The 26,952-nt window shown below is 42.0% G+C and overlaps 1 protein-coding gene across 3 annotated transcripts in view; it reads left to right on the top strand.

The window, feature by feature from the left end:
- Positions 1-26,952, top strand: part of eed (embryonic ectoderm development) — a 48,028-nt gene that overhangs the window by 8,178 nt on the left and 12,898 nt on the right. For 2 of the 3 annotated variants that reach the window (XR_007247720.2, XM_048532460.2), the window contains exons 3-12: positions 1,043-1,135; positions 2,293-2,358; positions 4,357-4,482; positions 6,768-6,849; positions 7,748-7,839; positions 9,467-9,600; positions 17,477-17,582; positions 21,208-21,366; positions 21,712-21,785; positions 22,277-22,429. Coding sequence is in view for 2 of the 3 variants with exons in the window: in XM_048532460.2 (XP_048388417.1) it covers positions 1,043-1,135; positions 2,293-2,358; positions 4,357-4,482; positions 6,768-6,849; positions 7,748-7,839; positions 9,467-9,600; positions 17,477-17,582; positions 21,208-21,366; positions 21,712-21,785; positions 22,277-22,403 (1,059 nt within the window). In the remaining variant the exon portion in view is untranslated. Of the gene's footprint in view, positions 1-1,042; positions 1,136-2,292; positions 2,359-4,356; positions 4,483-6,767; positions 6,850-7,747; positions 7,840-9,466; positions 9,601-17,476; positions 17,583-21,207; positions 21,367-21,711; positions 21,786-22,276; positions 22,612-26,952 lie in introns of those variants that run through there. The other variant, XM_059646566.1, reaches the window with a different exon arrangement.

Genomic DNA, 26,952 nt, shown 5'->3' with positions numbered 1-26,952 from the left:
TGTTATCACTCTTACATTATTTCAAGATAGAAAATTTCCTGAAGAGGTCATGCTTTTCTTTTAAATGGTCAAAATTATTTAATATGTGCTCATGCAGCACTGTCCCAGCCTCAAAAGTAGCTCCTTTACTGTGTTTTTGATATTTGGTGTTACTCACATGGCAACTTCACTGTCTGTGTGGTAATAATTAGCTATAACCATTTCACACATTGAGGAAATTAATCTTTGTCTCAGAACTTGGCAAAGTCTCTTCAACATGAGAGTTGTCACAGATGGCATTTTAAGCTTCTGAAGGGTTTCAAAATTGTTAGCAATATGAATTTTTAAAGACTTGTATTGGATATCTACTGATCTAAGAATGCAAGTGATGGAAAATGCTATTTTGCGGTGGCCAGGTCTGAGCAAGGCGTCCGCAATTGGGATACCTGCAAATGATTGCGCTCCTGGTTGAGGAGTGATTAACAGCCTGTATATTCAATTGCTCCTTCAATTGGGATGGAAAGGATTACTTCCATCATGCATGTCTTTTCCCAGCCCAAGTTTTTACATATATTTTGAAAGGAACCAATTTAATCAGACATTTCAGATACCCTCTAAATTTACATTTTCTGACATCATTTGGCTTGTATGTCTTTTTTTAAAAGAAGTTTTACACTTAAGTTCAATGTATCCTCAAATAATTGGCATTACGACCTCTTTTCATAACAATGTGATCTTATTTTACTTTGGTAACCTACAACAGAACTTACGGTTAGCCAGTTAACTGAAAGTCAACTTTGAAATCTTTTAAAACTATTTGAACTTGCCCAATAATTGTAAAACAAATCGCATCAGAAATTTATTATGTGCAGTTTACACCTCAAGTGGACTGACTAAATTATGTTGATGCGTATGCTTTGTTGCTCCAAGTTGTATGCTGACTGATATTTTAGAAAGATGTTCATTAAACTGGATTCTTGATTAGCATCTGAAATTTGTGATTCCCCAGGTTAACCTTGATACAAGGAAAGGTAACATTCTTTGTTGAATTTTTTTTTAATAGGAGGACCATGGTCAACCACTTTTTGGAGTGCAGTTCAACTGGCATAGTAAGGAAGGCGATCCTTTGGTATTTGCCACAGTCGGTAGCAATCGGGTCAGTGTTTGAATGCGCAAATAACAAAGCTTTTGACTTTTCAAAGGAGCAATATAAACTTAGACCTTAGCCTTCTTGACAGAAGTATCTAACTGAGTGCAGTTAGCATGGGTCAAGGGATGCTGGTTCAAAAGAAAATTTCCCTTTGAGGAGATGGCTGAGTAGACAATGATAATGCAGTATATGTAAATTTATAGATTTTTAAAGGGCCTTCGATAAACTCCCCCAAAATAGATGAATAAACAAGGAGAAAGGATATGGAGTCGGGGAACAAATGACAGGGTAGATTGTTGGTGGCCTGAAGACAAAGTAGATAACGGGAATAAGGATCACAGGTAGTTCTGCAAAACATGTGTTTTGTTAATGTGAATTGGGTGTAACACAGTTGATGAATAGTGAACTCTGGCTAATGCAGACTTTCTGATATACAGGTATTATGATTTTCTATAGTGATTTCCCTATAATGTGATTTTCTATATGTTGCGAGGTCACACAAGAATGCAACGATCACATTACAGGAGAACTACCTGTCTTTAGACTGGCAGAAGGTAGGAAATGGTGTTCCAGGAGGATTGGTGCTGCAACTGCTGCTGTTCACAATTCACATTAATGATTAGGATGTAGGAATCGCATGGTAGCAACTGTAGACTAGTTGCTCTGAACTACCTGTTTTCTGCTGCATATTTTATGTAATCTGATGCATACAGTCACTTCAAGTTAATGTTTGGATGCTACAGCATTTGCGCCAATGATGAGATTTTTGATTGTTAATTTGCTTTCAACTGTAAAAATTATCCCAGACAATAGAACTTTAGAGCCTAATTTCTGTTTAATTTAAAAATTCAAAAACCAGCATTTCTTGATTTAATGGAGTGTTCCTTGCTCGGGGCAAAAAACAGGCCACAGTTTTAAACTCAAACTGAAATCAGTCCTCTGGGTTACCTTGTTGACAGCACATGGTGTGTGTAGCTCATCTCAAAACTGATTACAGACTGACGTAAGAAATGCTTTATTTTCCTTCTCATGCCTTCTCCTCCAGCCTCGACCACCGCTGAAGAAATATAAACATATTTGGGCATTTTGAATTCAGTTGAGAAAGATTGCAGTGTTTCATCAAATATTTGTGTATATTCTAATTCATTCTTTGTTTGTGATAGGTCACACTTTATGAATGCCATTCGCAAGGGGAAATACGGTTATTACAGTCATATGTAGATGCTGATGTATCCTTTTAATATAAACATTTATTTACATAGTTGTAAAATTGAGATTTTAAGTGGAATTTCAACCAATAGGCACTTGGCAGTAATTTGAAATGTTAAAATACTGTGTGTGCTAATCAGTCTACTTTTATGGGAAGTACTGTAAAGTTCAGAGGCTTGGTTTCATCCAACAATAGAACTTTTTCAAAATTACTGGATGCTATTGTATCTCAGTGCTTTATCAATATGAAAAACTTGAGTATTGCTGAGATGTTTTGTTGAAACCTGTCTTTCTCAGAGTAGGGCAATTTGTAAGAAATATCAACTAAAAGGAACATGGTAGATAATGCTTTTGAGATGAACGTGCTGATTGGTTATCAAGTGAACTTCTTCCATGTTGCAAACAGATTATTAGCAAGGCTTTTAATAAGGCCCCATGTGGCATACTGGTTTTTAAAATAAAAAAGCCTATGGGATACAGGGAAATGTAGCAAATGAGTTACGAAATTCACTCAGTGGCAGGAAATAAAAGAGTAATTGTTAACAGGTGTTTGTGCAACTGTTCTGTACAAGTGAGTACGAGTCCCCCGCTTTTGTGGCTTATAAATGGTGATTTAGATGTATATGTGAAAGGCATGATGAATATGTTTGCACAAGACACAAGTACGGGCCACATGTTTAATAGAGAGCAGCATAGTTGTAGACTGTAAGATGAGTGGACAGAAAAATGGCAAATGGAATGCAACACATACAGATGTATGTGGGACAGAATGGGGCTCAGTGGTCCACACTGCTGCCTCACCACCAGGGACCCTGGTTCGAAACTAACCTTGGATGATTGTCTGCGCAGAGTCTCCACATTTTTCCTGTGTCTGTATAGGTTTATTCTGGGTGCAGCAGTTCCTTCCCAAAGTCCAGAGACGTGAAGGTAAGGTGGACCGGCCTAACTAAATTGTCCATAGTGTCTGGGGATGTGCAGGCCAGGTGCAGTAGCAGTGTTAGTGATTGGGTTGGTGTGGGAGGGGAATGGGGGTAGATCTGGGTGGGATGCACTTTAAAGATTTGGTGTGGATTTGGTCACAATGGCCTGTTTCCACACTGTAGGTATTCTGTGGTTCTAAGTACATAACCTTTTCAGACTTCAAAGGACAGAGCATCGTATATTAAGCTTCTAGTGCATTCAAGACTGCCACACAACAATCTGTCCTAAAATTTATTGACACCATTGACAAGGGCACATTTGAGGACTGAAAGTGATAGCTATATGGCTGTTGTGCATTGCGAAATATGCCGTGATATGTTATGCGATCACGGCAACCACTGTTGAAATGTTGAAATTACCCTCTATTTGTTTCAACTCCACTAAGTAGGTGATAGCCATTCTCTGGTTTGGATGCAACTTCTCTGGTTTAAATAAAACTGGACAGTTAATTGTCAGTCATTATTAGCTGGTGCATTCTTCATGGCTGTGCCTTGACCAACCAGCACTCTTTGCCTCATACGATATAAATGCTGTTTTACAATTATTTTGATACTTTCTTGTGGATTATTCTTATTTGGGTGGTGTGGGGCGGGTTGCAGCAAGATGAAGTATTTTAACAATACGTCTCCTTTTTCAGCAACACTTCAATTCTGTGTGAAGGTAGGTATGCTTACAAAAAGGTTGATTTTGAAAATAATTTGAAACTTTTCAGTCATTTTTACTGGTGACTAACCAGATTTGATAAAAGCTCAGATTAACTTTAAAAGGGGCCGTAAACGTGACTTGTTCGTAACAGAAGTCTGCTTGACATGCTTGTGGGAGAGTCAGTGAGCTTTTTGGTTTGGGATCTGAAGTCCTGTTGGTCACATAGCCAAAATGGGACCACAATTTGTTATGGGTAAATCTGAGTCAGATTGTTTCATAGTCCTTGCTGGAGGAGGTGATACATGTTAGAAGATATAAGAGAAATACAAGGACAAAAGGCAATTGCCAATGAGGTTTTATTCTGTATTGACTATAACTCTGGAGCTGTTCAGACAGATGAAAACTTCTATACGTGTGCATGGACCTATGACAGTAATACAAGCCATCCTCTGTTGGCTGTGGCAGGATCCAGGGGCATCATCCGAATTATTAATCCTATCTCCATGCAGTGCATTAAGGTGAGTACAACAGTTGTAAATGAAATACTTTTAAATCAAATAACATATATATAAATACGAATTAGGAGCGGTAGTAGGTTGTTTGGTCTCTCGAGGCTGCTCCACCATTCAATATGATCGTTTTGTCAGTTGTTGAACTCTTTCTGCACAGTACTAAGCACAAGACAGTATACTGCAAATAATGACATATAAAATATTCAAAAATGAGTTGAGAAAGGAATTTGCTCTGTGGAGATTAATTTGGAAAAGGCACTTTGGCCAAATCATGGTTAGTTCCTGAAGACAAAGAAAAAATACTTGTAAATTGCTCAAGGGGGTACAGGAGAGATTTGCAAGTATGTTGAGTGTTTGGAAATTGAGGAAAGATGTGCTGGACAGTGGTTGTTTTCTTTGGATCAAAGGTGGTTGAGCAGTTACTTAATTGAGGTGTTTTGAATAATGTGGGGCATGAATAGACTGTACAGGCAAGATCTGCTTCCCATTGTGGAGAAGTCATTTACCATGGAGCATAGATTTAATGTGATTAATAGAAGCCTAAAAAGGATGCTACAGAATATTTTTACCCAGAGGGTGGTGAAGATCTGGAATTCAGTGCTAGATTTGGTAGTAGAGCTGGAAATCGTCAATTTTAAAAGGAACTTCGATCTTCACCTAAAGCTCTGTAACTTGCAAGTTATGAACCAGGTATTGGAAACTGGGATTAGAATGAGTGGTCGTTCTGTCTCTGTCAGCTGTGTAATGGGCTAACATCCACTTTCTCTCTAACTTTTCTAAGGCTCTACTGCTTTCAGTCCACATTCTGATACATGTAAAGAGGTGTCCAGTAAATAACTCCAAGCAATTAGCTTATGCCTTGTGACTTTCAAAGTGTCTTTAAAAATTGGCCCTATGCATTGTTTTAGTGGTCCTTTGTTTAAAAAAAATGCTGTAACTTCTCATTGCATTCAAATGAACCACTGGACACAAAATACTCAAACAATTAATAATAAAACTTCTTCATAACACTAGGAAGATGTATTGTCTGAGCATCAAGAGCTGCTTTTGTTTGCTCGCTCAGGCTGGAATATGTTATCCATATAAAGTTAGGTGGCATAAATTTGAGGAAAGAATTAAAGGCACCATGGTTAAATTAGAGGCATTGAGGGAGTTGGGGGGATTTCTGTGGTCAGGAAGCTGAGGAATGTCTTTTCCTTGGGTCCGCTGAATTTAATTGAGCCTGATTTAAATATTTTTTCTTTGTTTCCCAGCCACATCCTGACGAATTTGGATGCTAAACTGGCTGCTGGGTGCAAAAGACCGGTGATTCCAGCCACAGCTTAAAGCACAGAGGATGGAGGGAGAGATTGTGGGCTGGGAGCTGCAGATTGATCTGAGACTGGAGACAAAAGAATCAGAGGGATTAGAATTTTTGAGTGGGATGGTTGGAGAGTTCAGATTAGTAGGAGACTATGGTGTTGAATGGTAAGTTGAATGGCATTTGCTTGCTGGATCCAGGAGTCCTTGTATCCCTTTAGCTGTGGAATTTGTCTAGTCTCAGGAAATCTGATAGTTGGAGGGAAATTTAAAACTGAGATGAACTCTGATGTCCGTGGTCTCCAATTAATATTTAAATGGATAATTTACCCTGTGGGATATATCACGCTGGCCTCACCCTGCTGAACTAAGATGACGTCAGATTTGAGAATTTCAACAGATTTCCAGCCAACCCAACCTAACCTCACCTGTTTTGAGTCTTAAAAGTTACCTCTAACGCATCTGTTCAAATTCAGGAAGTTTGCATATTATATTGACAGTTGAAAACAAAAATGCCAAACCTTGCCAGAATTTGCTAAGGTTTGGCTTAAACCAGGAATTGGTGGAGTTGTTTCTTATCTGTTGCTTGATAAGATGACAAACAGAATATTTCTGTAACAATTTAAAAAAAACTTAGTTAGAAAACATGTAAGTTGAATACAACATTTGCAGGAAATTACAAAAGAGAAATTGTATAATTTGTTAGTGAATAAAGCTTGTTTTGTTGGTACCATTAGTACTGGTGCCAAAGATTGTGATGGGTATAATGCATTTGTATTTTATTTGGGTAAAGTAGCTTTGTTTTTTTAAGAAGAAATGTTAGTCACATGGTTGCAAAGTATAGTTACTTAAAGACTGAAAATAAATACCAGCATTAAAGTCGTTGCATTTAAAGTAATGGAATAACTTCGTTGTTGCTTCGGATTACTCACAAGTATTGATTATTTATTGTCAAAGAAACTAATGTGGCATTCTTCTGTTATTGATTGTAGCACTATGTTGGACATGGAAATGCAATCAACGAACTGAAATTTCATCCCAGAGAACCAAATCTTCTGCTTTCTGTAAGCAAAGGTAAGATAGTCATTGAACTTGATTAGTTTTATTAAACTGTGGTATTAGGATCCTGTGTTGAGAGTTTGCATCTAGATTCTCCTTGATATTGAGCTGCATATTCAGCAGTGTTGCTGCCTGAAAGTGATGAGTTGAATTTTTCAGGAAGGTAAAGGTATCTAAGATAATTCTGCCCATAGATTTTCCAGCTACCATCTTGGACATCATTGCAAAAGGTCTGGGATGCTGTTGTAATCTGGGATGGGGAAGGCGTAATTTACTTGTTAAGATACAAGTTGAAAATGAGTATTTTGAAACATGCAATGTATGGTTCCCTGTTCTTCTATACGTGTCTCATATTAGAAGTGTAAATTGATTGGATACATGCATACTAAGTCTTGCTCTGACAGTTGTTTTTGTTTAAGTACAAATCATTGTAGAAAAACAAAAAGGTGCTTGTTAGTCTGAGCAATATTTGGTCACATTCTAATATTTCAATCCAGTATCCTAAAACAATTAATTTCATTAAAATTTAAGGCAGTTATGTTTGATTTTTAATGCTGTTTCATCAGATTTTTTGGTAACAAACTATTTATTTTTAATAAATGCTGCTACTTTTAACTTTTCATCCTGGGCTGATTTGAATCTTTGTCTGATTTGAAGAGACAGAATTTTTAAAATACAAAATTAATTGTTTCCTTTTCTCTTAATATTCTGTAAAGCAATATATCTTCTGCTGTGGGATTAAAACAATTGTGCTACAACTGTCATATAATTATCTATTTATAACATATATTGCACAAGTGAATATTGTTAAAACTTTGTGGCCATCTGGCTTCTGGTAGCTCATGAAGATAAAGCTGAGCAGCTCTGGGATGCTTCGCGTAAAAGGCTAAATGGAACCTGTGTTTCACACTAGATCATGCTTTAAGATTTTGGAACATACAAACAGATACTTTAGTGGCAATATTTGGAGGTGTGGAAGGACATCGAGATGAGGTGCTGAGTGCAGTAAGTAATCAGATACTCTGTGCTATTACACTTCTTGACATCTTGTTAAATGATTGTGCCAATGAGTCAATCTAAGCTTTAAAGGATTTATTGATATGAAGCAGCCAGTTTATTGAAGGATAATCAATGTTGTCTTTTAATTACTGCATGTCACAAGACAGTTCATTTCTTTAGTACTTGTTTTATCCTTTTTTTAAAAAAAAACTGCACATGGGGATTGAAGGCTAGCCAAGTAGGGTTAAATGGTAGGGGACAAGGAGAAACAGAGAAAATAGGTGCGGGAGTGGGCCATTCTGCTCTTCAAGCCTGCACCACCATTCAATATGATCACGGCTGATCATGCAATCTCAGTATCCCATTCTCTCCCTCTCCCCATACCTCTTGATCCCTTTAGCTGCAAGGGCCACGTCCAGGTCCCTCTTGAATATATCTAAGGAATTGGCTCCAGCAGCTTCCTGTGGGAAAGAATTCCATGGGCTCATAACTGAGTGAAGAAATTATTTCTCATCTCAGTCCTGAATAGCTTACCCCTCTTTCTTAGATTGTGAAGGGAGTGGGGAAATTTAGGTTAGAACAATACGGAAATGCATTTAGCTGGTGTTTGGAAGGCTGGGAGAGATTCTTTTGGATGGTCAGGTTGAGTGCAATATTGAGAGGGTTGTTCGCATCCACAAAAATATAGCTTAGTTGTGAGGAAATCGGAGTGGAGCCTTATGTAGAGTGGGCTGCTTTGTGTACGGAATGGTCAGTGACATATAGCTAAACATTTAATTGATTTGGGAGAGGTGTTGTCCAAACTTTTCTCCTTTTGTGAAGGGGTTCTCCAGTCTAAAACAATACTTCTTGTGGAGCAGAGAAACCCTGCAACTTTTTTTTAGCAGATCAGCAATATGGGTTGAAGCAGAACAGTGCAGTGGGACCAAGACTATGTTGGGTGTTCTTAGGGTTCAAGTATTTCCAGACTCTGAAGTTCCCTTATTCATCTAAGCACAGACAAACTACGTGTCAGGATGCACTGGAGAAAGGAGGTTCCTTTACAGAGCCTTTTACAAGCTTAGGTGTCCCAAGGCCAGTGCAGTAGTTTTGAAGTGAGGAAACAGATGCGTGAAACACAACAATGTCCCACATATGGTAGTGTAAATGTTATTGATTGATCTGACAATGTTTGTTTGCTGAGAGATAAGTATACATCTCCTCAACTTCTTTGAATATCAAGAGATATTTTATATGAATCTAAGAAGGCAGATAGGTCTTTGATTTAATGTCTCATCTGAAAGACAGGACTTCCAATACTGCAGTATTCAACAAATTCAATTTAGATTATGCCTAGGACTCGAGTGAAACTCAGTCTTCAGATCTGGGTGAAGTGATACCATTGATCTAAGGGTGACACTGAAATTTGATTATAACAGTGCAAAGGCAGCCAATGTTGGTAGCTATGCGGGGTACTGATTTTCTACAGTTAATATTAGATTTGGCGATTTAAAGGGTACATTTGGCATTAATATCAAAACCTAGCTCTGTCTGCGGATACGTGTTACACTTGAACTGGCTTTCCAGAGAGCCTAATGTCAGAATTTTCAATGTGTATACAAAGCATATTTATGGCACTGTTTTTTGTTTATAGGATTTTGATCTTCTTGGAGAAAAAATAATGTCTTGTGGGATGGATCATTCCCTTAAATTGTGGCGAATCAACTCCGAAAGGATGCTAAAAGCTATTAAGGCATCAAATGAATATAACCCAAGCAAAACTAACAGGTAATCGTTACATATCTGGCCCTTAGTCCTGTTTTTATGTTGCCTGAACTAAATTATTATTTATTTTTGTTGTTCGACTGGTTGCATTGTTGCAGCCTTCATAGATGAGAAAAATCTAAAGTACTACATTAGATTTGGCAGCAAGTACTAAGTTATTGTTGGATCTTCTTTTAGAAAAAGGATCTTTTTCTATAAAACCATAAGAAATAGGAAAAGGAGTAGGCAATTTAACCCCTCGAGCCTACTCCACCATTCAGTAGGATCATGGCTGATAGACACTCATGTACTTTCCTGCCCTTTTCCTAAAACCTTGATTCAAAACTGGTGAAGACACAATCTACCTCAGTCTTAAATATACACAAGGACTCTGCACCCACAGCTCTCTGTGGCAAGGAGTTGCAAAGAAGTTCAACCCTCTGAGAGACAAAATTCCTTAGGACGTGGAACAGTATAGCACATGATATTGTGCTGAACTTTTACCCTAACACTAAGGTCTGTCTAATCTCTACCCCTGCCTTACACTATCATCCATATGCCTATCTAATAGCTGTTTAAATGCCCCTAATGAGGCCGACTCCACTACCCTCTCCGGCAATGCATTCCACACCCCGATCACTCTGAGTAAAGAACCTGCCTCTGATGTCTCCCTCGATATCTACCTCCGCTCAATTTAAAACTATGCCCCCTCGCAATAGCTACCTGCACCCAAGGAAAAAGTCTCTGTCTGTCTACTCTACCTGTACCTCTGATCATTTTGTGCACCGCTAACAATTCACCTCTCATCCTTCGTCGCTCTAAAGAGAAAAGCCCTAGCGCACTCAACTTTTCCTCATAAGACCTTTCTGCCACTCTGGCAACGTCCTGGTAAGCCCCCTCTGCACCTTTTCTAACACTTCCACATCTTTCTTGTAATGAGGCGACCAGAACTGGACACAATACTCCAGATGCGGCCGAACCGGGCTTTTGTGTAGAGGGAGCATAGCTTCACAGCTCTTGAACTCAATCTCTCTATTAGGGAAAGCTAACACACCACGTGCCTTCTTAACAACTCTATCCACCTGGGTGGCAGCTTTCAGGGAACTGTGAACATGAACCCCAAGATCCTTCTGTTCCTCCACACTGCCAAGAATCTTTCCATTAACACTGTATTCTGCTTTCAAGTTTGTCCTTCCAAAGTGAATCACCTCACTTTCCAGGGTTAAACATCTGCCAGTTCTCAGCCCAGTTCTGCATTCTATCAATGTCCCTTTGTAGCCTAGAACAGCACTGTCCACAATGTGATCCACCTCCGTATCGTCGGATTTCTAAAGAAGGGTCTAGACCCGAAACGTCAGCTTTCCTGCTTCTCTGATGCTGCTTGGCCTGCTGTCTTCATCCAGCTCTACACCTTGTTATGTCAGATTCTCCAGCATCTGCAGTTCCAACCATCTCTTAGTAGAGTTCCAACCTGTTTAATCTTTGTTCATAAGATAATCTTTCATACTGAGAAGTTTCACTTTCTCTGAACTGCTTCCAATGAAACAATACCTTTCTTTAAATATGGGAATCAGAACTGCTCACTGTACTGTAAATGTGCTCTCACCTGCATCCTATACAGTTGCAGTAAGACTTTCCTATTCTTACATTCAGTCTCTTTGAAATAAGGGCCAACATTCTATATCTTCCTGATTTCCTGCTCCATCTGTGTCCTGTACACAAGTACTCCCAAGTCTTTGTGTTGCATTTTTTTCTGCATTTATTTTCCATTTAAATAATACTGTTCTTTTGCTCACCCTTCCAAAATGAACAATTTCACTTTCCCACATTACACCTCATTTGCCAATTTTGTTTTTGCCTATTTGTATAACCTATAAATATCTCTAAGCTGTTTGTATCCTCCTCACAACCTGTCTTTCCACCTATTTTTGTGTCATCTGCAAATTTGGCTAATGGACATTTGCTTCCTTCCTCAAATTAACAAATATATATTTTCACCTTTTGTGACCACAGCCCTGATCCCTGCGAAACCCGATCGCTAACCATCCTCACTTGATGTTTCCTGCTCACTGGACGGTTCACTATCCATATCAATAAGCTATCTTCAGCACTGTGGGCTATTATCTTACGACTTGACCTTTTTTTTGTGAGGTTTCTTGTTGAATGCTTTCCACTCTGGTTGAGACTTTGTTGAAAAATAGTCAGATGCAATTTCCCTCTCTCGAAGCCGTGCTGTCTCTGCTTGAATACATTATGATTTTCCAAATGTTTTATTACGAACAATACATCCACTATCTCTGTAGCTAGCTCTTGGGATCCAAGATGCAAGCTATCTTGGTCAGGGGACTTAGCTGCTTTAAGGCCCATTAGCTTATCTAATACTAACTCTCTTGTGATGATGATGGTACTTCATCCCTACAATGTATTCTTTCGTATTACTGAGATATTTGAAGTGTCTTCCTCCATAAAGACTTATGCAATATATCTGTTTAACTTCTCTGCCATTTCCTTGTTCCCAAAATCATCTCCTTAGATTAATTCTGGACGGGGACTTTGTGGATTTTGAAACCTCTGACCTTTTCATATATTTGAAGAATTTCTGGGTTTTTTTGTCAGTTTTTATATTCCTTGCTAGCTTGCCCTCAGTTTATTTTCTCTCTATTGTCTTTGTAGTCATCCTTTGCTGGATTCTGAATTTATCCCAGTCCTTGGGGCAATCATTGACTTTTACCCCCTATCATTAGCCTTGGTTGATTTATCCCTCTCTTAGAATCCTTCCTCCTTATTGGATGTATTTCTGCTGAGAGTCATGAGTTACCACCTCAAATGTCTGCCACTGCTTGCATCCTATTATTTCTGCTAATCTATCCGCACAGTTCACTTTTTAGCTGATTCTATCCTCATTTCATTGTAGTCCCCTTCATTTAAGTTGAATACAATTGTTACTGACCCCAATTATTTCATGATGTGATCACTACTTTCTAGGGTATCTTTTACTCTGAAGTAATTTATTAAACCTACCTCATTACTGATAACCAGATCCAAGATAACCTGCTATCTTGTAGGCTCCATGCCATAGCTCCAAGAAATTATCCCTAGTGCATGCTCTGAATTTGTTGTCACAGCTACCCTTTCCAATTTGATTAACTAATCAACATGAAGGTTAAAGTCACTCATAATTTTTAAATTATTGCCATATTCTTTTCACATGCTTCTACTATTTGTTGATTTATGGCCTTTCTCACTGAATGGCTGTATATAACACCTGTCTTGTTGCCCTACCCTTGCTGTTGTTTTCACCTCTACCCAAATGGACTCTACATCATCCAATTTCATTTCTTATTAGCAGTGCCTACCCCAACACCATTTCCATCCTTCTTCCCTCTCTCGAATGGTAAGTTCTCAGTTCTGATCTCGGGAATTACAGAATCACAGTTATGAGATTTGTATTTATTTATCTTGATTTGGGCTGTCAATTTTTCTGTCTTATCTTAATGCACAAGACACTCAGAATACAATAAGTTTGTTCTGTTATCAAATTTCCCTATACTTGGTGCAGTAAGACATTCTTTCCTTTGTTACCAGAAAGTATAATGTGAGAATCAGCCCCATCACCAACCAGCAATTCTGCTTTATCCTTTGTCGGATTTTCTCATTTTCAATGCACCTGAACCTACCCTCCCACTATTTAAAGCTATCTATAGCCCTGATTACACGGTTTGCTAGGACTTCTGTCAGGCGTTATTCAGGTGGACTCCGTGTCATTGGACCAGCTCCTTCCTTCTCCCATATTGAACTTGAACCTATTTCTTCCATACAAATCCACGCATTTACCTCTTTAAACTTGTTGACCCGTGCCAGTTATCTTGCGGCTTAGTTAATTATCCAGAGATTATTACCTTTTTGGCTTCTGCTTTTTAATTTAGCCCTTAGCTGCTCATATTCTTTCAGCAGGATCCCTCTTTCTTCATTGTCTATCGTTAGAATCTACATGGATCATGACAACTGGATCTTCTCCTCCCACTCCAAATTCCTCTAGTCCTGATAAGAGATCATGAACCTGGGCACCCCATAGGCAACAGAGCCTTTGAGACTCTTGATACTGACCACAGAGAACAGTGTCTGTTCCCTTGACTGTGCTATCCTGATTGCAACTACATTTCTCTTCCTCCCACTTGAGGAGCTCACTGTATCATGGTGCTATGGTCAGTTTGCTCATCCTCCTTACAGTCCCAACTCTCATCGACACTGGGAGCAAGAACCTCTGATCCTTTGGGCAAGCTGAGGGGCTGATGTTCCTCTAGCACTACCTCCTGGATCACTGTCTGCCTCACTCATAGTCACACCCTCCTGTTTCTGACCGCTGACTGAATTCTGGTAGGATAGCAGAGACTTTCTGCTTGGTATCATGTTTTTGTTTGAATTTACATTTCTTTGGCACTAAAAATGTAATCTCAATCTCAATTTCAATATTGACAGTAATGTAGCAATTTTTATATATATGGACAACTTTATCTTGCACCAAGCAAGTCATGGATGGCTTGAAATGAGGACATTTTAAATTTTATCTGTGATAACAAGGTGTGGAGCAGGATGAACATAGCAGGCCAAGCAGCATCTTAGGAGCAGGAAAGTTGACATTTTGGGCCTAAACATGCCTTCAGAAATGGGGGAGGGGAGGGTGCTTCTGAAATAAATAAGGAGAGAGGGGAAGATAGGTGGAGAGGAGACAGACAAGTTAGAGGCGGGGATGGAGCCAGTAAAGGTGAGTGTAGGTGGGGAGGTAGGGAGGACATAGGTCAGTTCAGGGAGGATGGATAGGTCAAGGGGGTGGGATGAGGTTAGTAGGTAGGAAATGGGGGTGCGGCTTGAGGTGGGAGGAGGGGATAGGTGAGAGAAAAAACAGGCTAGGGAGGCGGGGACGAGTTGGGCTGGTTTTGCAATGCGGTAGGGGGAGGGGAGATTTTGAAGCCACCCCTTCATCCGTTACATTGACTGTATCAGCGCTGCCTCATGCTCCCACGAGGAGCTCGACCAATTCATCCACATCACCAACACCTTCCACCCCAACCTCAAGTTCACCTGAACTGTCTCTAACACCTCCCTCACCTTCGTGGACCTCTGTCTCCATCTCGGGCAACCACCTAGAAACCGATATCCATTTCAAGCCCACTGACTCCCACAGCTACCTAGAATACTCCTCCTCCTCCCACACACATTTCTGCAAAAATGCCATCCCCTATTCCGAATTCCTTCGCCTCTGCTGCATTTGCTCCCAGGATGAGGCATTCCACTCTGGTACATCTCAGAGATCCTCATTTTTCAAGGAACGCAACATTACACCCGCCCACCCGCAGTGGTCAAGAATGCCCTCGACCGTGCCTCCCACGTTTCCGGCAACTCATCCCTCACACCCTATCCCCGCAATAACCACCAAAAAAAATCCCCCTTGTCCTCACGTACCACTCCACCAGCCTCCAGATCCAATGCATCATCCTCCGACACTTCTGCCATCTGCAATCCGATCCCACCACCAAAGTCGTTTTTCCCTCCCCACCCTTGTCTGCTTTCTGGAGGGACCACTCTGTCCGTGACTGTCTTGTCCGCTCCACACTTGCCTGCAGCCCCACCACACCTGGCACTTTTCCGTGCAACCGCAGGAAATGCTACACCTGCCCTCATCCCAGGCCCCAAGAAAACTTTCCACCTCAAGTAGATGTTCACCTGCACGTCTGCTAATGTGGTATACTGCATCCGCTGTACCCACTGTGGCCTCCTGTACATCGGGGAAACCAAGCGAAGACTTGGGGATGGCTTCGTAGAACATCTACGCTCGATTCGCAGTAAACAACTGCACCTCCCAGTCACAAACCATTTCAATTCCCCCTCCCATTCCTCAGGCGACATGTCCATCCTGGGCCTCCTGCAGTGCCACAATGATGCCACCCAAGGGTTGCAGGAACAGCAATTCCTATTCCGCTTGGGAATCCTGCAGCCCAATGGTATCAATGTGGATTTCACAAGCATCAAAATCTCCCCTCCCACTACCGCATCTCAAAACCAGCCCAGCTTGTCCCTGCCTCCCTAACCTGTTTTTTCTCTCACCTATCCCCTCCTCCCACCTCAAGTCGCACCTCCATTTCCTTCCTACTAACCTCATCCCGCCCCCTTGGCCTATCCGACCTCCCTGGACTGACCGACCTCCCCACCTACGCTCACCTTTACTGGCTCCATCCCAGCCTTTTTAACTTGTCTGTCTCCTCTTCACCTCTCTTCTCCGCTATCCATCTTTGATCCGCCTCCGTGCCTCTGCCTATTTATTTCCGAACCCTCTTCCCTCTCTCATTTCTGGAGAGGGGTCTAGGCCTGAAACGTCAGCTTTCCTACTCTTTAGATGCTGCTTGGCTTGCTGTGTTCATCCAGCTCCACACCTTGTTATCTTGGATTCTCCGGCATCTGCAGTTCCTATTATCTCTGATAAAATTTATCTGTTTGTATCCTATTTGTAGAAGCAACTCTTCTGTTATGAATTCTCATGCTTAATGAAAGCTGTGAGCTCAGTTCTGTATTTCTCAGCTGCATTCTAGAGAAATTGTACCTACATTTTCAGAAATATCTTGATTAGTCCGGGTTGATATTGATCCTGTTATCACTCTTATTACTTGCTCGATTTTAAACTACTATGTAATGTAGCAAATCTACAGGTAATTTTATCAAAACTTTAGAATTTTTAAGATCTTACTCGTGTACCTTGTGCAATAAGAACACTTTTTTTGTATGTATTTCCTTTGATATTTCAGACTGAATAGTAGCTGTGATGTATATGTGAAGAGCCCCAAGGTTGATCCTTAATCCAGTGTAGGTCAAGTGATTTTAGTTGGCATTATGCTACGGAACCCAGGAACTCTAATTTAAGAAACAGAAAACCACTGCTGTCCAGAGTCCCTTGTTAGAATATATAGAGAGATATGCTCCAACTGACCTGTTCAGAAACATTTCATAGCTCTGGAGCAGGTGGGACTTGAACCCAGACAGTTTGTGTCCCTACCTCAAAGACACGACCACAGTACCATGAAAGTCCTCTGTGTAACCATTGTTTCTAATCAAGCTGTTCAAAGTTGTTACAACATATCTTTGGATCAGATGGACTTCAACTCGAGCCTCCTGATTGAGAGGTAGGGACACTACCACTGTGCCACAAGTAGGCGCCGCATACTATGTATGTGAACATGGTGGACTCAGCTGGGATTTCTCCACACCGCATGCACAAAACGCCCCTGTCTCGTCTAACCGTAGCCAGTAATGGGAAGAATGACCACTTGGGAGAAGTACTCGTATCCAGTTGAAGTTGGTATAATACCCTGAGCAACTTGGGAGCAGTGTTTTCTTCATTGGAGAAGGGTGATAACAGAAATAAAACACATTTCACTTCTATGGTTTCAGCAAAAATGTTCATATGTAGCAGGAATGTCAGCTTTACTGATTCAGTACCAATCTCACTTGAATTAGAAATTCAAACTGCACTTCAGGATTTTGGCTTATAACCTGGATTAACACTCCATTGTCATTTTGGACCAAACATTAAAGTGGCATTATTGACTGTTTTAGATTTCAGATCATATGGTGTTGGAAAAGGTGACTATTGTCTTAACTTTCTGGCTGATAGTACTCAAACTGATTACTGTTACTGTCGTTGATATTTTAATTGCAGTAAATAAACTTCCGATTCCTTTCGTCTTTGATTCTTATTGCACTTCCCCATAATTAATTGGATATGAAAATGCTAGTGCCATTTGATAAACCATTGTATAACCAAATAATCCATCATTTTAATATTATTCAGATTTTTTGGATGAGAGGTGGAACTTCAGTTGTTTTTTGTTGTCCTTTTTTGTTACAGGCCATTTGTGTCTCAGAAAATACATTTTCCAGATTTCTCCACAAGAGACATACATAGGAATTATGTGGACTGTGTGCGCTGGCTTGGAGATTTAATATTGTCTAAGGTAAATATTTGTTTCCATTTGTTGAGTTGACCCAGACATTCCAGAGTGGCAAGTCATATTGTCATGCTGTTCTTACTTTTTAGCGTTAGGAATGAGCTCTGTATTTTCCCTCTCCAAAAGACCCATCCAGTCTCCCTCCTCTGTTTTGCCGAACTAGTCTTCACCCACAATAGCTTTTCCTTCAATTCCTCCACTTTCTCCACATCCATGGGTATGCACATGGGCCCCAGCTATGCCTGCCTGTTTGTAGGTTATGTTGAAAAGTCCCTCTTCAGTACGTACACTAATATTGTTCCCCAACTCATGTGCCATTACGTTGATGACTGCACTGGTGCTGCATCATGCACCCAGGTTGAACTGGAGCAGTTCATCAACTTTGCTATAAACTTGTATCCCACCCTCAAATTCACTTGGTCTATCTCAAAATCCTCCCTCCCTTGACCTCTCTATTTCCATTTCTGGCGATAGTAAATGTCAGTGTGTAAACTACAAATCCATAGCTACCTAGACTACACCACCTCCCTGTATTCTGCGAAAACTCCATCCTGTTTTCCCAGTTCCTCCATCTATCACATCTGCTCTGACAAGGAGACGTTCCACTCCCAAGCATCCCAGATGTCTGCCTTTTTCAAATGATGCTCTTTTCCCCATCTGTCATCCAAACAGCCCTCCACCATGCCCCTCCATTCCTCTCACCACAGCTCTTAACCACCACCTCCCCTCCAAACATAATAAACAGTGTCCCCTTGTCCTCACTTTCCACCTCACCAGCCTCTGCATTCAACACATCATCCTCAAACATATTTGCCAACTCCAATTAGAGCCTACTCCTCGCACCTCTCTGCCTTCTACAAAGACCATTTCCTTCGCCACTCTTTAGTTCATGCCACACTCCCCACCAACCTGCCCAGTACCTTGCCGTGTACTGTAAAAGATGCAACACCTGCCCACACACCACCTCCCTTCCCTCCATTCAAGGCCCTAAACAGTCCTTCCAAGTGATATACAGCTTCACCTGCATCTCCTCCAACCAAGTCTGTTGCATCTATTGCTCCTGATGTGGTCGTCTTTACGTCGGAGAGACTAAACATAGTCTAGCAGTAAAGGGATATATTGTTTCGCCAAGCATCTTTGCCTGGCCTATAACAGCCAACTTACCCACCTGGTCATTGCCCATTTCAACTCCTCGTCCCATAGCCCCTCTGACATGTCCATCCTTGGCCTCCTCCAGTGACTCTGAACACAAATTTGAATAACAACACCTTATCCTCCTCCTGGGAACCTTACAGCCCGGAGGACTCAACATTGAGTTCTCCAATTTCAAATAACCTTGCCACCTATCACTGCCTCCCTTTCCAGCCCCACCTCCTCCCTTGCCATTCCACCTTCCAACCCTTCCTTCCAGCAACCAACTGGATTCATTCCTCCCATTGACCAACCAGGTCATACCTACCACCAGTGTCCATCTATCACTACCATTCTGCCTTCACCCCTTCCATCCCAATCCCACGCCCCCTCGCCATCAGCAGTTTTCCATACCTCCACATTTAGTCCTGAAGAAGGGTAATTCCCAAAACATTGACTGCTCCTTTACTCAAGATGCTACCTAGCCTGCTGTATTCTTCCAGTTTCTTGTTTGTCGACTCTGAATTTGTGCCTAACTGTTCTGATTCTTCTGGTTTCTTCAGAAATGTAGAGTTTGCCTGAAATCCACACTTTCCTTGTCGTAAAGGATAGCTGGGAGAAGGCAGACCATTCCCTGTTTTTCATGACAATAGATTCTGTATTCTGTTATTTAAATATTCAGCAGCATTGATAGCCACTATGTCAGCTCTTGTGAAAGAGTAAATACTAATTATGTGAGGTTAGGGTGGCAAGTGGATTGGGTGACAGGTTGTCAAGAAACCAGAATTTGAAGTGGTGTCCCACAGTGCTGGTGGAGTGTATTGCTTGGAAGGGATAGAGAACTTAGGGTAGGGTGGTTTTTGATTCCAGTGGGAAGAGGGAATATATTTATTCTGTTCAGCAGGAGGGAATTGAGTCTGGCAGCAGAGAAGATGGTTCTTTTGGGTTTGGTGGTAAGGTAGGGTGATGGCTGCAGGAAAGGGGTATATTGTTTCAGACATGGAGAATGGGGTGCAGTCCAGGCTAGGGACTGTGTTGTTGACAGGGGACGCGGGAGTCCAAATGGTTTGACAAGTTTTAGCTGTGATGTGGCGGTGAGAATGCTGAATTATGAGGTTCATTTAACCCAGCTAAGTTTTTAATCCTGTTAACCTTTCCAAGGGAGCCATTAGCTTAACTGAAGCAAAACCCTCAAAATTCTCCATCTTTAATGGGAGAATTGCCCACTGAAATTTGTGGGCTCCAATGACTGTCGAGCCATTGGGCCAATAATTTAGTCATGGGTTGCTTTGAACTTACCCTTTGTAGATTTCCATAAATATGGAGATTCATTAAAGATAATTTGGTGGATAAGTGTTACAAAGCTTCTCCTACTGTGATTGATTATATTGGAGCAGGGTTGTTCGTAAGTGCTACTTTAGGTCTGAAATGGTGCATCGTGCTTTTTTACACCAAGAAAATATATGTTTAAAAAAGAACCATGGGGTTGGGAGTAGGCAGAAAACAAAGATGGGGAGGGTTTAGGACTGGGGCAGCTACCAAAGGCAACAAAGTACAATGATCTTTTCTATATGTGCACCTGGTAGAGACATCACTGGCCCTGCATTTGCATATGGGGTGGTTGTACCTTCCAGCTGTGATATCAGTACAGAAGTATACATTTGTTTGTTTTAACAATGCTGTTGTTTGAGCTTAGTAGACAATCTGCAGAAGAATCCACTGTATTAGTGACTGAATTCTAGATTGACCCACTATTTAATTTTGAAGTTCAATCACCACACGTTATCTTTAACTCACTGCTTAAGAAATTTCTCAATCGATTACTGAAACAATGATTTTAAACTTTGTTGCATGTAGCAACCAAAATAAGACCCCTTAAGTAAGCAAGTTGGCCTTTACTTGATTAATGGTGGAGTTCCAACCTTGCGCAGTGTTGTTTTTCAAAGTTCTGCTATTTTCTGTCTTTCAAGTTTGCAGCATGACATTACTGATGATTCAGTAGATTCATTTCATCCCAACGTTGATTACATGTCTGGGGGCCTCAAGGCTGTAACTTGCCTTTTTATCAGAAATAGCTCCCCTGTTCATGTTACATTTGGGATTAGTTGTCTGTTTTAAAACATAGCTTTTCTTGTACTTCCCCTTTACTTCAGGATATTGCATCTGCAGGCAGACTTGATTGTCCGTTTATCACAAGGCAGGAGATTATCAAGCAGTGTTTTCTTCTTTCTCCCAGCAAACAGTTTGTTAATAATGTTTCTTCCCAGGAATAGTTAATTTACATGCTACTTTTAATTCCTTTAACATTTTCTCCTTGCCCTTTTCATCCTGAGAAACAGTTTATTGCTGATTCTTTCAATCCATGAAGTTATTACAGTTCTGAAGTTTACTTCATCACAGTATTACTAAAAGTCAAATTTTCTTTTATTCAAATGTACGTTAGACAAATTGTATATACAAGAGCCACAAACAGTGATTGCACACTTGTTATCTGTTGCAGTCTTGTGAAAATGCCATTGTATGCTGGAAGCCTAGCAAAATGGAGGACGACATTGATAGAATAAAGCCAAATGAATCAAATGTGACCATACTGGGGAGATTCGATTATAGTCAGTGTGATATCTGGTATATGAGATTTTCAATGGATTTCTGGCAGAAGGTAAAAATGAAGAATATGGGAGTACATTTCAAGTATTCAGTTTATGCAATTAAAAAGTGTATTCCTGTTCTGCAACTCTTTGCTATTCTATCACTCTCATTTCAGGCGATTTTTAAATAACATTCCATATGTTAGGATCTCCTTATTTGTTGAGTTGATTCTTGCTGTTAATTACTGAGTCCTGAGGTTTGTACTTAATCCCATATCCATGATATCTAATATCTGATTATTTCTTTAATATCATCTTCACAAATATGTTGACCTCATTGTTATCTTCAACCCCCCCCCCCCCCCTGTCAGTGGTTTATTTAAAACTTATCTATTAAAATCTGTTATTTTTAAAAGATGCTGGCTTTAGGTAATCAAGTTGGAAAGCTCTACGTATGGGACCTTGAAGTGGAGGATCCTCATAAGGCAAAGTGAGTATTTTCTTTTACCTTAACAACTTAAGCTAAAGTCAAGGCAGCAAATAATGGCTTTTCAGGATTAAGTGGTTGTGTAGATTTTCTTCCTCTGGAGCCTTTTCTCTAAATGTTTCTTAGTTTGCTTTGAGAGACTTACTTTGACTAATACAATGGAACTGAAACAAAATTTCATTATTTGCTGTCCCATCTTCATTTTTACCTTATCAACAGCAGCACTTGTCTGGGTTAGCAGCTTGTAAAGCCATTTTCAGGATGCTGTTGCTGTTGTTAATCAACTGCTTATTTGAGAATAAACTGCTTGCTGTGATTTAAAGCTGAGACCTTTTGCAATTCTGAGCAAACAAACGTCATGATTTTTGTCTAGCTGACATCAGAATTTAAATCCTGGAGAGGACCAGGTCTGTTTCCTGCCCTCCTGCTGTACCTTTTTGATATTGCAATTAAGCTTTCAATATTTTATATTGTAATTGATTTTTTTCCCTTAGATGTACAACACTGGCTTATCCAAAATGCACTGCGGCCATACGACAAACCAGTTTTAGCAGAGATAGCAGTATTCTAATCGCCGTATGTGATGATGCAACCATCTGGCGCTGGGACCGACTTCGATAAACAATATTAATCATGTTCCAAATTTAGTGAGTTTAGCATATTTTCTATGCAGCAGTGACATTGGATATTTTCTCAACTTGTTTTCCCAGTCATTTGGCAATGGAGCTTTATTGTTTGTGCATATCTGCTAAAGCATACTATGTAGTTAAGTTTGACTTTCCCCTTTGTGCTGTTTGTTGCTTTTATTCTACTGTCAATAAATATTTTTTATATGTTGGTTATATTTAAGTGCTGTTTATACATTTAAATTATTTTCAATTATAGCTGTTTAAGTTACTCAGGCTCCACTAAAGAATAGCTGGCATTGTAGTTGTCATGACTAATTAATGTCAAACACTAACATTTTGCCCCATGGTAGACTGGTTAGCAAGGTTAGATCACATGGAATACAGACAGAATTAGCCATTTACATACATAACTGGCGTGAAAGTAGAAGACCAAGGGTGGTGGTGATGGTGGAGGGTTGCTTTTCAGACTGGAAGCCTGTGACCAGTGGTTTGCCACAAGGATTGTTGCTGGTTCCACTGCTTTTCATCATTTATGTAAATGCAGATGATGCCAAAATTGGAAGTGTAGTGGACAGCAAGGAAGGTTACCTGTAGAGTACAACAGGATCTTGATTGGATGGGCCAATGGACTGAAGAGTGGCAGATGGAGTTTAATTTAGACAAGTGAGGTTCTGCATTTTGGAAAGGCAAATCCGAGCAGGACTTGTACACTTCATGGTAAGGTGCTGTGGAGTGTTGATGATGAACAAAAGGACTTTGAAGTGCAGATTCATAGTTTGTTGAAAGTGGAGTCGCAGGTAGATAGGTTAGTAAGGAGGAGCTTGGTATGCTTGCCTTTATTGGCCCGTGCATCGAGTATGGGAAGTCATGTTGTGGTTGCATAGGATGTTGGTTAGGCTCCTTCCAGAATACTGCATGCAGTTCTGGCTTCCCTACTATAGCCAGGATAATGTGAAACTTGAAAACATTCAGAAAAGATTTACAAGGATGTTGCCAGGGTTGGAGGGTTTGAGCTATACAGCAAGGCTGAATAGGCTGGGGCTATTTTCTCTGGAGTGTCGGAGGCTGAGAGGTGACCTTATGGAGTGGCTTGAATGGGTTAAATACTCAAGGCCTTTTCCCCAGGGTAGGGGAGTCCAAAGCTCGAGAGGGGAGATGTATGAGGCAACCTTTTCACACAGACGATGGCACATGTATGTAATGAGCTGCCAAAGGAATTGGGAGAGGCTGGTACAATAACAACAATTGAAAGGCACCTGGCTGGGTATATGAATAGTAAGGGTTTAGGGGGATATGGGCCAAATGCTGGCAAATGGTACTGGATTTATTTAAGATATTCAGTCAGCATGGAAGGGTTGAACCAAAGGGTCTGTTTCTGTGCATTACATATCTATGACTCTATGCCAGTATAGCTGGATTAGGCAATTCAGGTGCTCAAACCTGCTCTGTCATTTGATACGATTGTGACTGATCTCATTTTGGCTTCAAGATAAAAAAGTGTGAGTTTTGAGAAGATTTGTAGCTCAGGTTGAGGTTCAGGATGTGAGTTTGCTCGCTGAGCTGGAAGGTTAGTTTTCAGACATTTCGTCACCATTCTAGGTAACATCATCAGTGAGCCTCCGACGAAGCGCTGGTGTTATGTCCCGCTTTCTATTTATGTGGTTAGGTTTCCTTGGGTTGATGATGTCATTTCCTGTTCTTTTTCTCAGGGGATGGTAGATTGGCTCCAGATGAGGAAGGACACCACTTTGATTGGGACAACACATCCATCCTAGGACAAGCCAAACAGAGACATGCACGAGAATTCCTAGAAGCATGGCATTCCAACCTGAGCTCCATCAACAACACATTGATTTGGAGCCAATCTACCATCCCCTGAGAAAAAGAACAGGAAATGACATCACCAACCCAAGGAAACCTAACCAGATAAATAGAAAGCGGGACATAACACCAGCGCTTCGTCAGAGGCTCACTGATGATGTTACCTAGAATGGTGACGAAACGTCTGAAAGCTAACCGTCCAGCTCAGCGAGCAAACTCACATCCAGAACAAAGCATGAAGCTGGATGAACACAGCAGGCCCAGCAGCATCTCAGGAGCACAAAAGCTGACGTTTCGGGCCTAGATCCTTCATCAGAAATGGGGGAGGGGAAGAGGGTTCTGAAATAAATAGGGAGAGGGAGGGAGGCAGATCGAAGATGGATAGAGGAGAAGATAGATGGGGAGGAGACAGACAAGTTAAAGAAGCCGGGATGGAGCCAGTAAAGGTGAGTGTTGGTGGGGAGGTAGGGAGGAGATAGGTCAGTCCAGGGAGGACGGACAGGTCAAGGGGGTGGGATGAGATTAGTAGGTAGGAAATGAGGGTGTAGCTTGAGGTGGGAGGAGGGGATAGGTGAAAGGAAGAACAGGTTAGGGAGGCAGGAATGAGCTGGACTGGTTTTGGGATGCGGTAGAGGGAGGGGAGATTTTGAAGCTTGTGAAATCTACATTGATACCACTGGACTCAGTGATAATGGGAACTGCAGATGCTGGAGAATCCAAGATAACAAAGCGTGAAGCTGGATGAACACAGCTGGCCAAGCAGCATCTCAGGAGCACAAAAGCTGACGTTTCGGGCCTAGACCCTTCACTGGAGAGGGTTCTGAAATAAATAGGGAGAGAGGGGAAGGCAGACCGAAGATAGATGGATAGAGGAGAAGATAGGTGGGGAGGACGGTCAGGTCAAGGAGGCGGGATGAGGTTAGTAAGTGGGAAATGGAGGTGAGAAGCTTCAACTCTGTTTTCCTGCCTGCTCTCCATAACCCTTCATAATAATAAGATAATAAAATGTGAGGCTGGATGAACACAGCAGGCCAAGCAGCATCTCAGGAGCACAAAAGCTGACGTTTCGGGCCTAGACCCTTCATCAGAGAGGGGTATGGGGGGAGGGAACTGGAATAAATAGGGAGAGAGGGGGAGGCGGACCGAAGATGGAGAGTAAAGAAGATAGGTGGAGAGAGTGTAGGTGGGGAGGTAGGGAGGGGATAGGTCAGTCCAGGGAAGACGGACAGGTCAAGGAGGTGGGATGAGGTTAGTAGGTAGCGGGGGGTGCGGCTTGGGGTGGGAGGAAGGGATGGGTGAGAGGAAGAACCGGTTAGGGAGGCAGAGACAGGTTGGACTGGTTTTGGGATGCAGTGGGTGGGGGGGAAGAGCTGGGCTGGTTGTGTGGTGCAGTGGGGGGAGGGGACGAACTGGGCTGGTTGAGGGATGCAGTAGGGGAAGACATTCCACTCCCGCACATCCCAGATGTCCAAGTTCTTTAAGGACCGCAACTTTCCCCCCACGGTGATCGAGAACGCCCTTGACCGCGTCTCCCGCATTTCCCGCGACACATCCTTCACACCCCGCCCCCGCCACAACCGCCCCAAGAGGATCCCCCTCGTTCTCACACACCACCCTACCAACCTCCGGATACAACGCATTATCCTCCGACACTTCCGCCATTTACAATCCGACCCCACCACCCAAGACATTTTTCCATCCCCTCCCCTGTCTGCTTTCCGGAGAGACCACTCTCTCCGTGACTCCCTTGTTCGCTCCACACTGCCCTCCAACCCCACCACACCCGGCACCTTCCCCTGCAACCGCAGGAAATGCTACACTTGTCCCCACACCTCCTCCCTCACCCCCATCCCAGGCCCCAAGATGACATTCCACATCAAGCAGAGGTTCACCTGCACATCTGCCAATGTGGTATACTGCATCCGCTGTACCCGGTGCGGCTTCCTCTACATTGGGGAAACCAAGCGGAGGCTTGGGGACCGCTTTGCAGAACACCTCCGCTCAGTTCGCAAAAAACAACTGCACCTCCCAGTCGCAAACCATTTCCACTCCCCCTCCCATTCTCTTGATGACATGTCCATCATGGGCCTCCTGCACAGCCACAATGATGCCACCCGAAGGTTGCAGGAACAGCAACTCATATTCCGCCTGGGAACCCTGCAGCCATATGGTATCAATGTGGACTTCACCAGTTTCAAAATCTCCCCTTCCCCTACTGCATCCCTCAACCAGCCCAGTTCGTCCCCTCCCCCCACTGCACCACACAACCAGCCCAGCTCTTTCCCCCCCCCCACCCACTGCATCCCAAAACCAGTCCAACCTGTCTCTGCCTCCCTAACCGGTTCTTCCTCTCACCCATCCCTTCCTCCCACCCCAAGCCGCACCCCCCGCTACCTACTAACCTCATCCCACCTCCTTGACCTGTCTGTCTTCCCTGGACTGACCTATCCCCTCCCTACCTCCCCACCTACACTCTCTCCACCTATCTTCTTTACTCTCCATCTTCGGTCCGCCTCCCCCTCTCTCCCTATTTATTCCAGTTCCCTCCCCCCATCCCCCTCTCTGATGAAGGGTCTAGGCCCGAAACGTCAGCTTTTGTGCTCCTGAGATGCTGCTTGGCCTGCTGTGTTCATCCAGCCTCACATTTTATTATCTTGGTATCTCCAGCATCTGCAGTTCCCATTATCTCCATAACCCTTCAACTCATTTCTAATTACAAA

Source organism: Stegostoma tigrinum, chromosome 6, assembly GCF_030684315.1.
Source record: "Stegostoma tigrinum isolate sSteTig4 chromosome 6, sSteTig4.hap1, whole genome shotgun sequence".
Lineage (NCBI taxonomy): Eukaryota > Metazoa > Chordata > Chondrichthyes > Orectolobiformes > Stegostomatidae > Stegostoma > Stegostoma tigrinum.
This window is presented reverse-complemented; position numbering and strand designations above follow the sequence as displayed.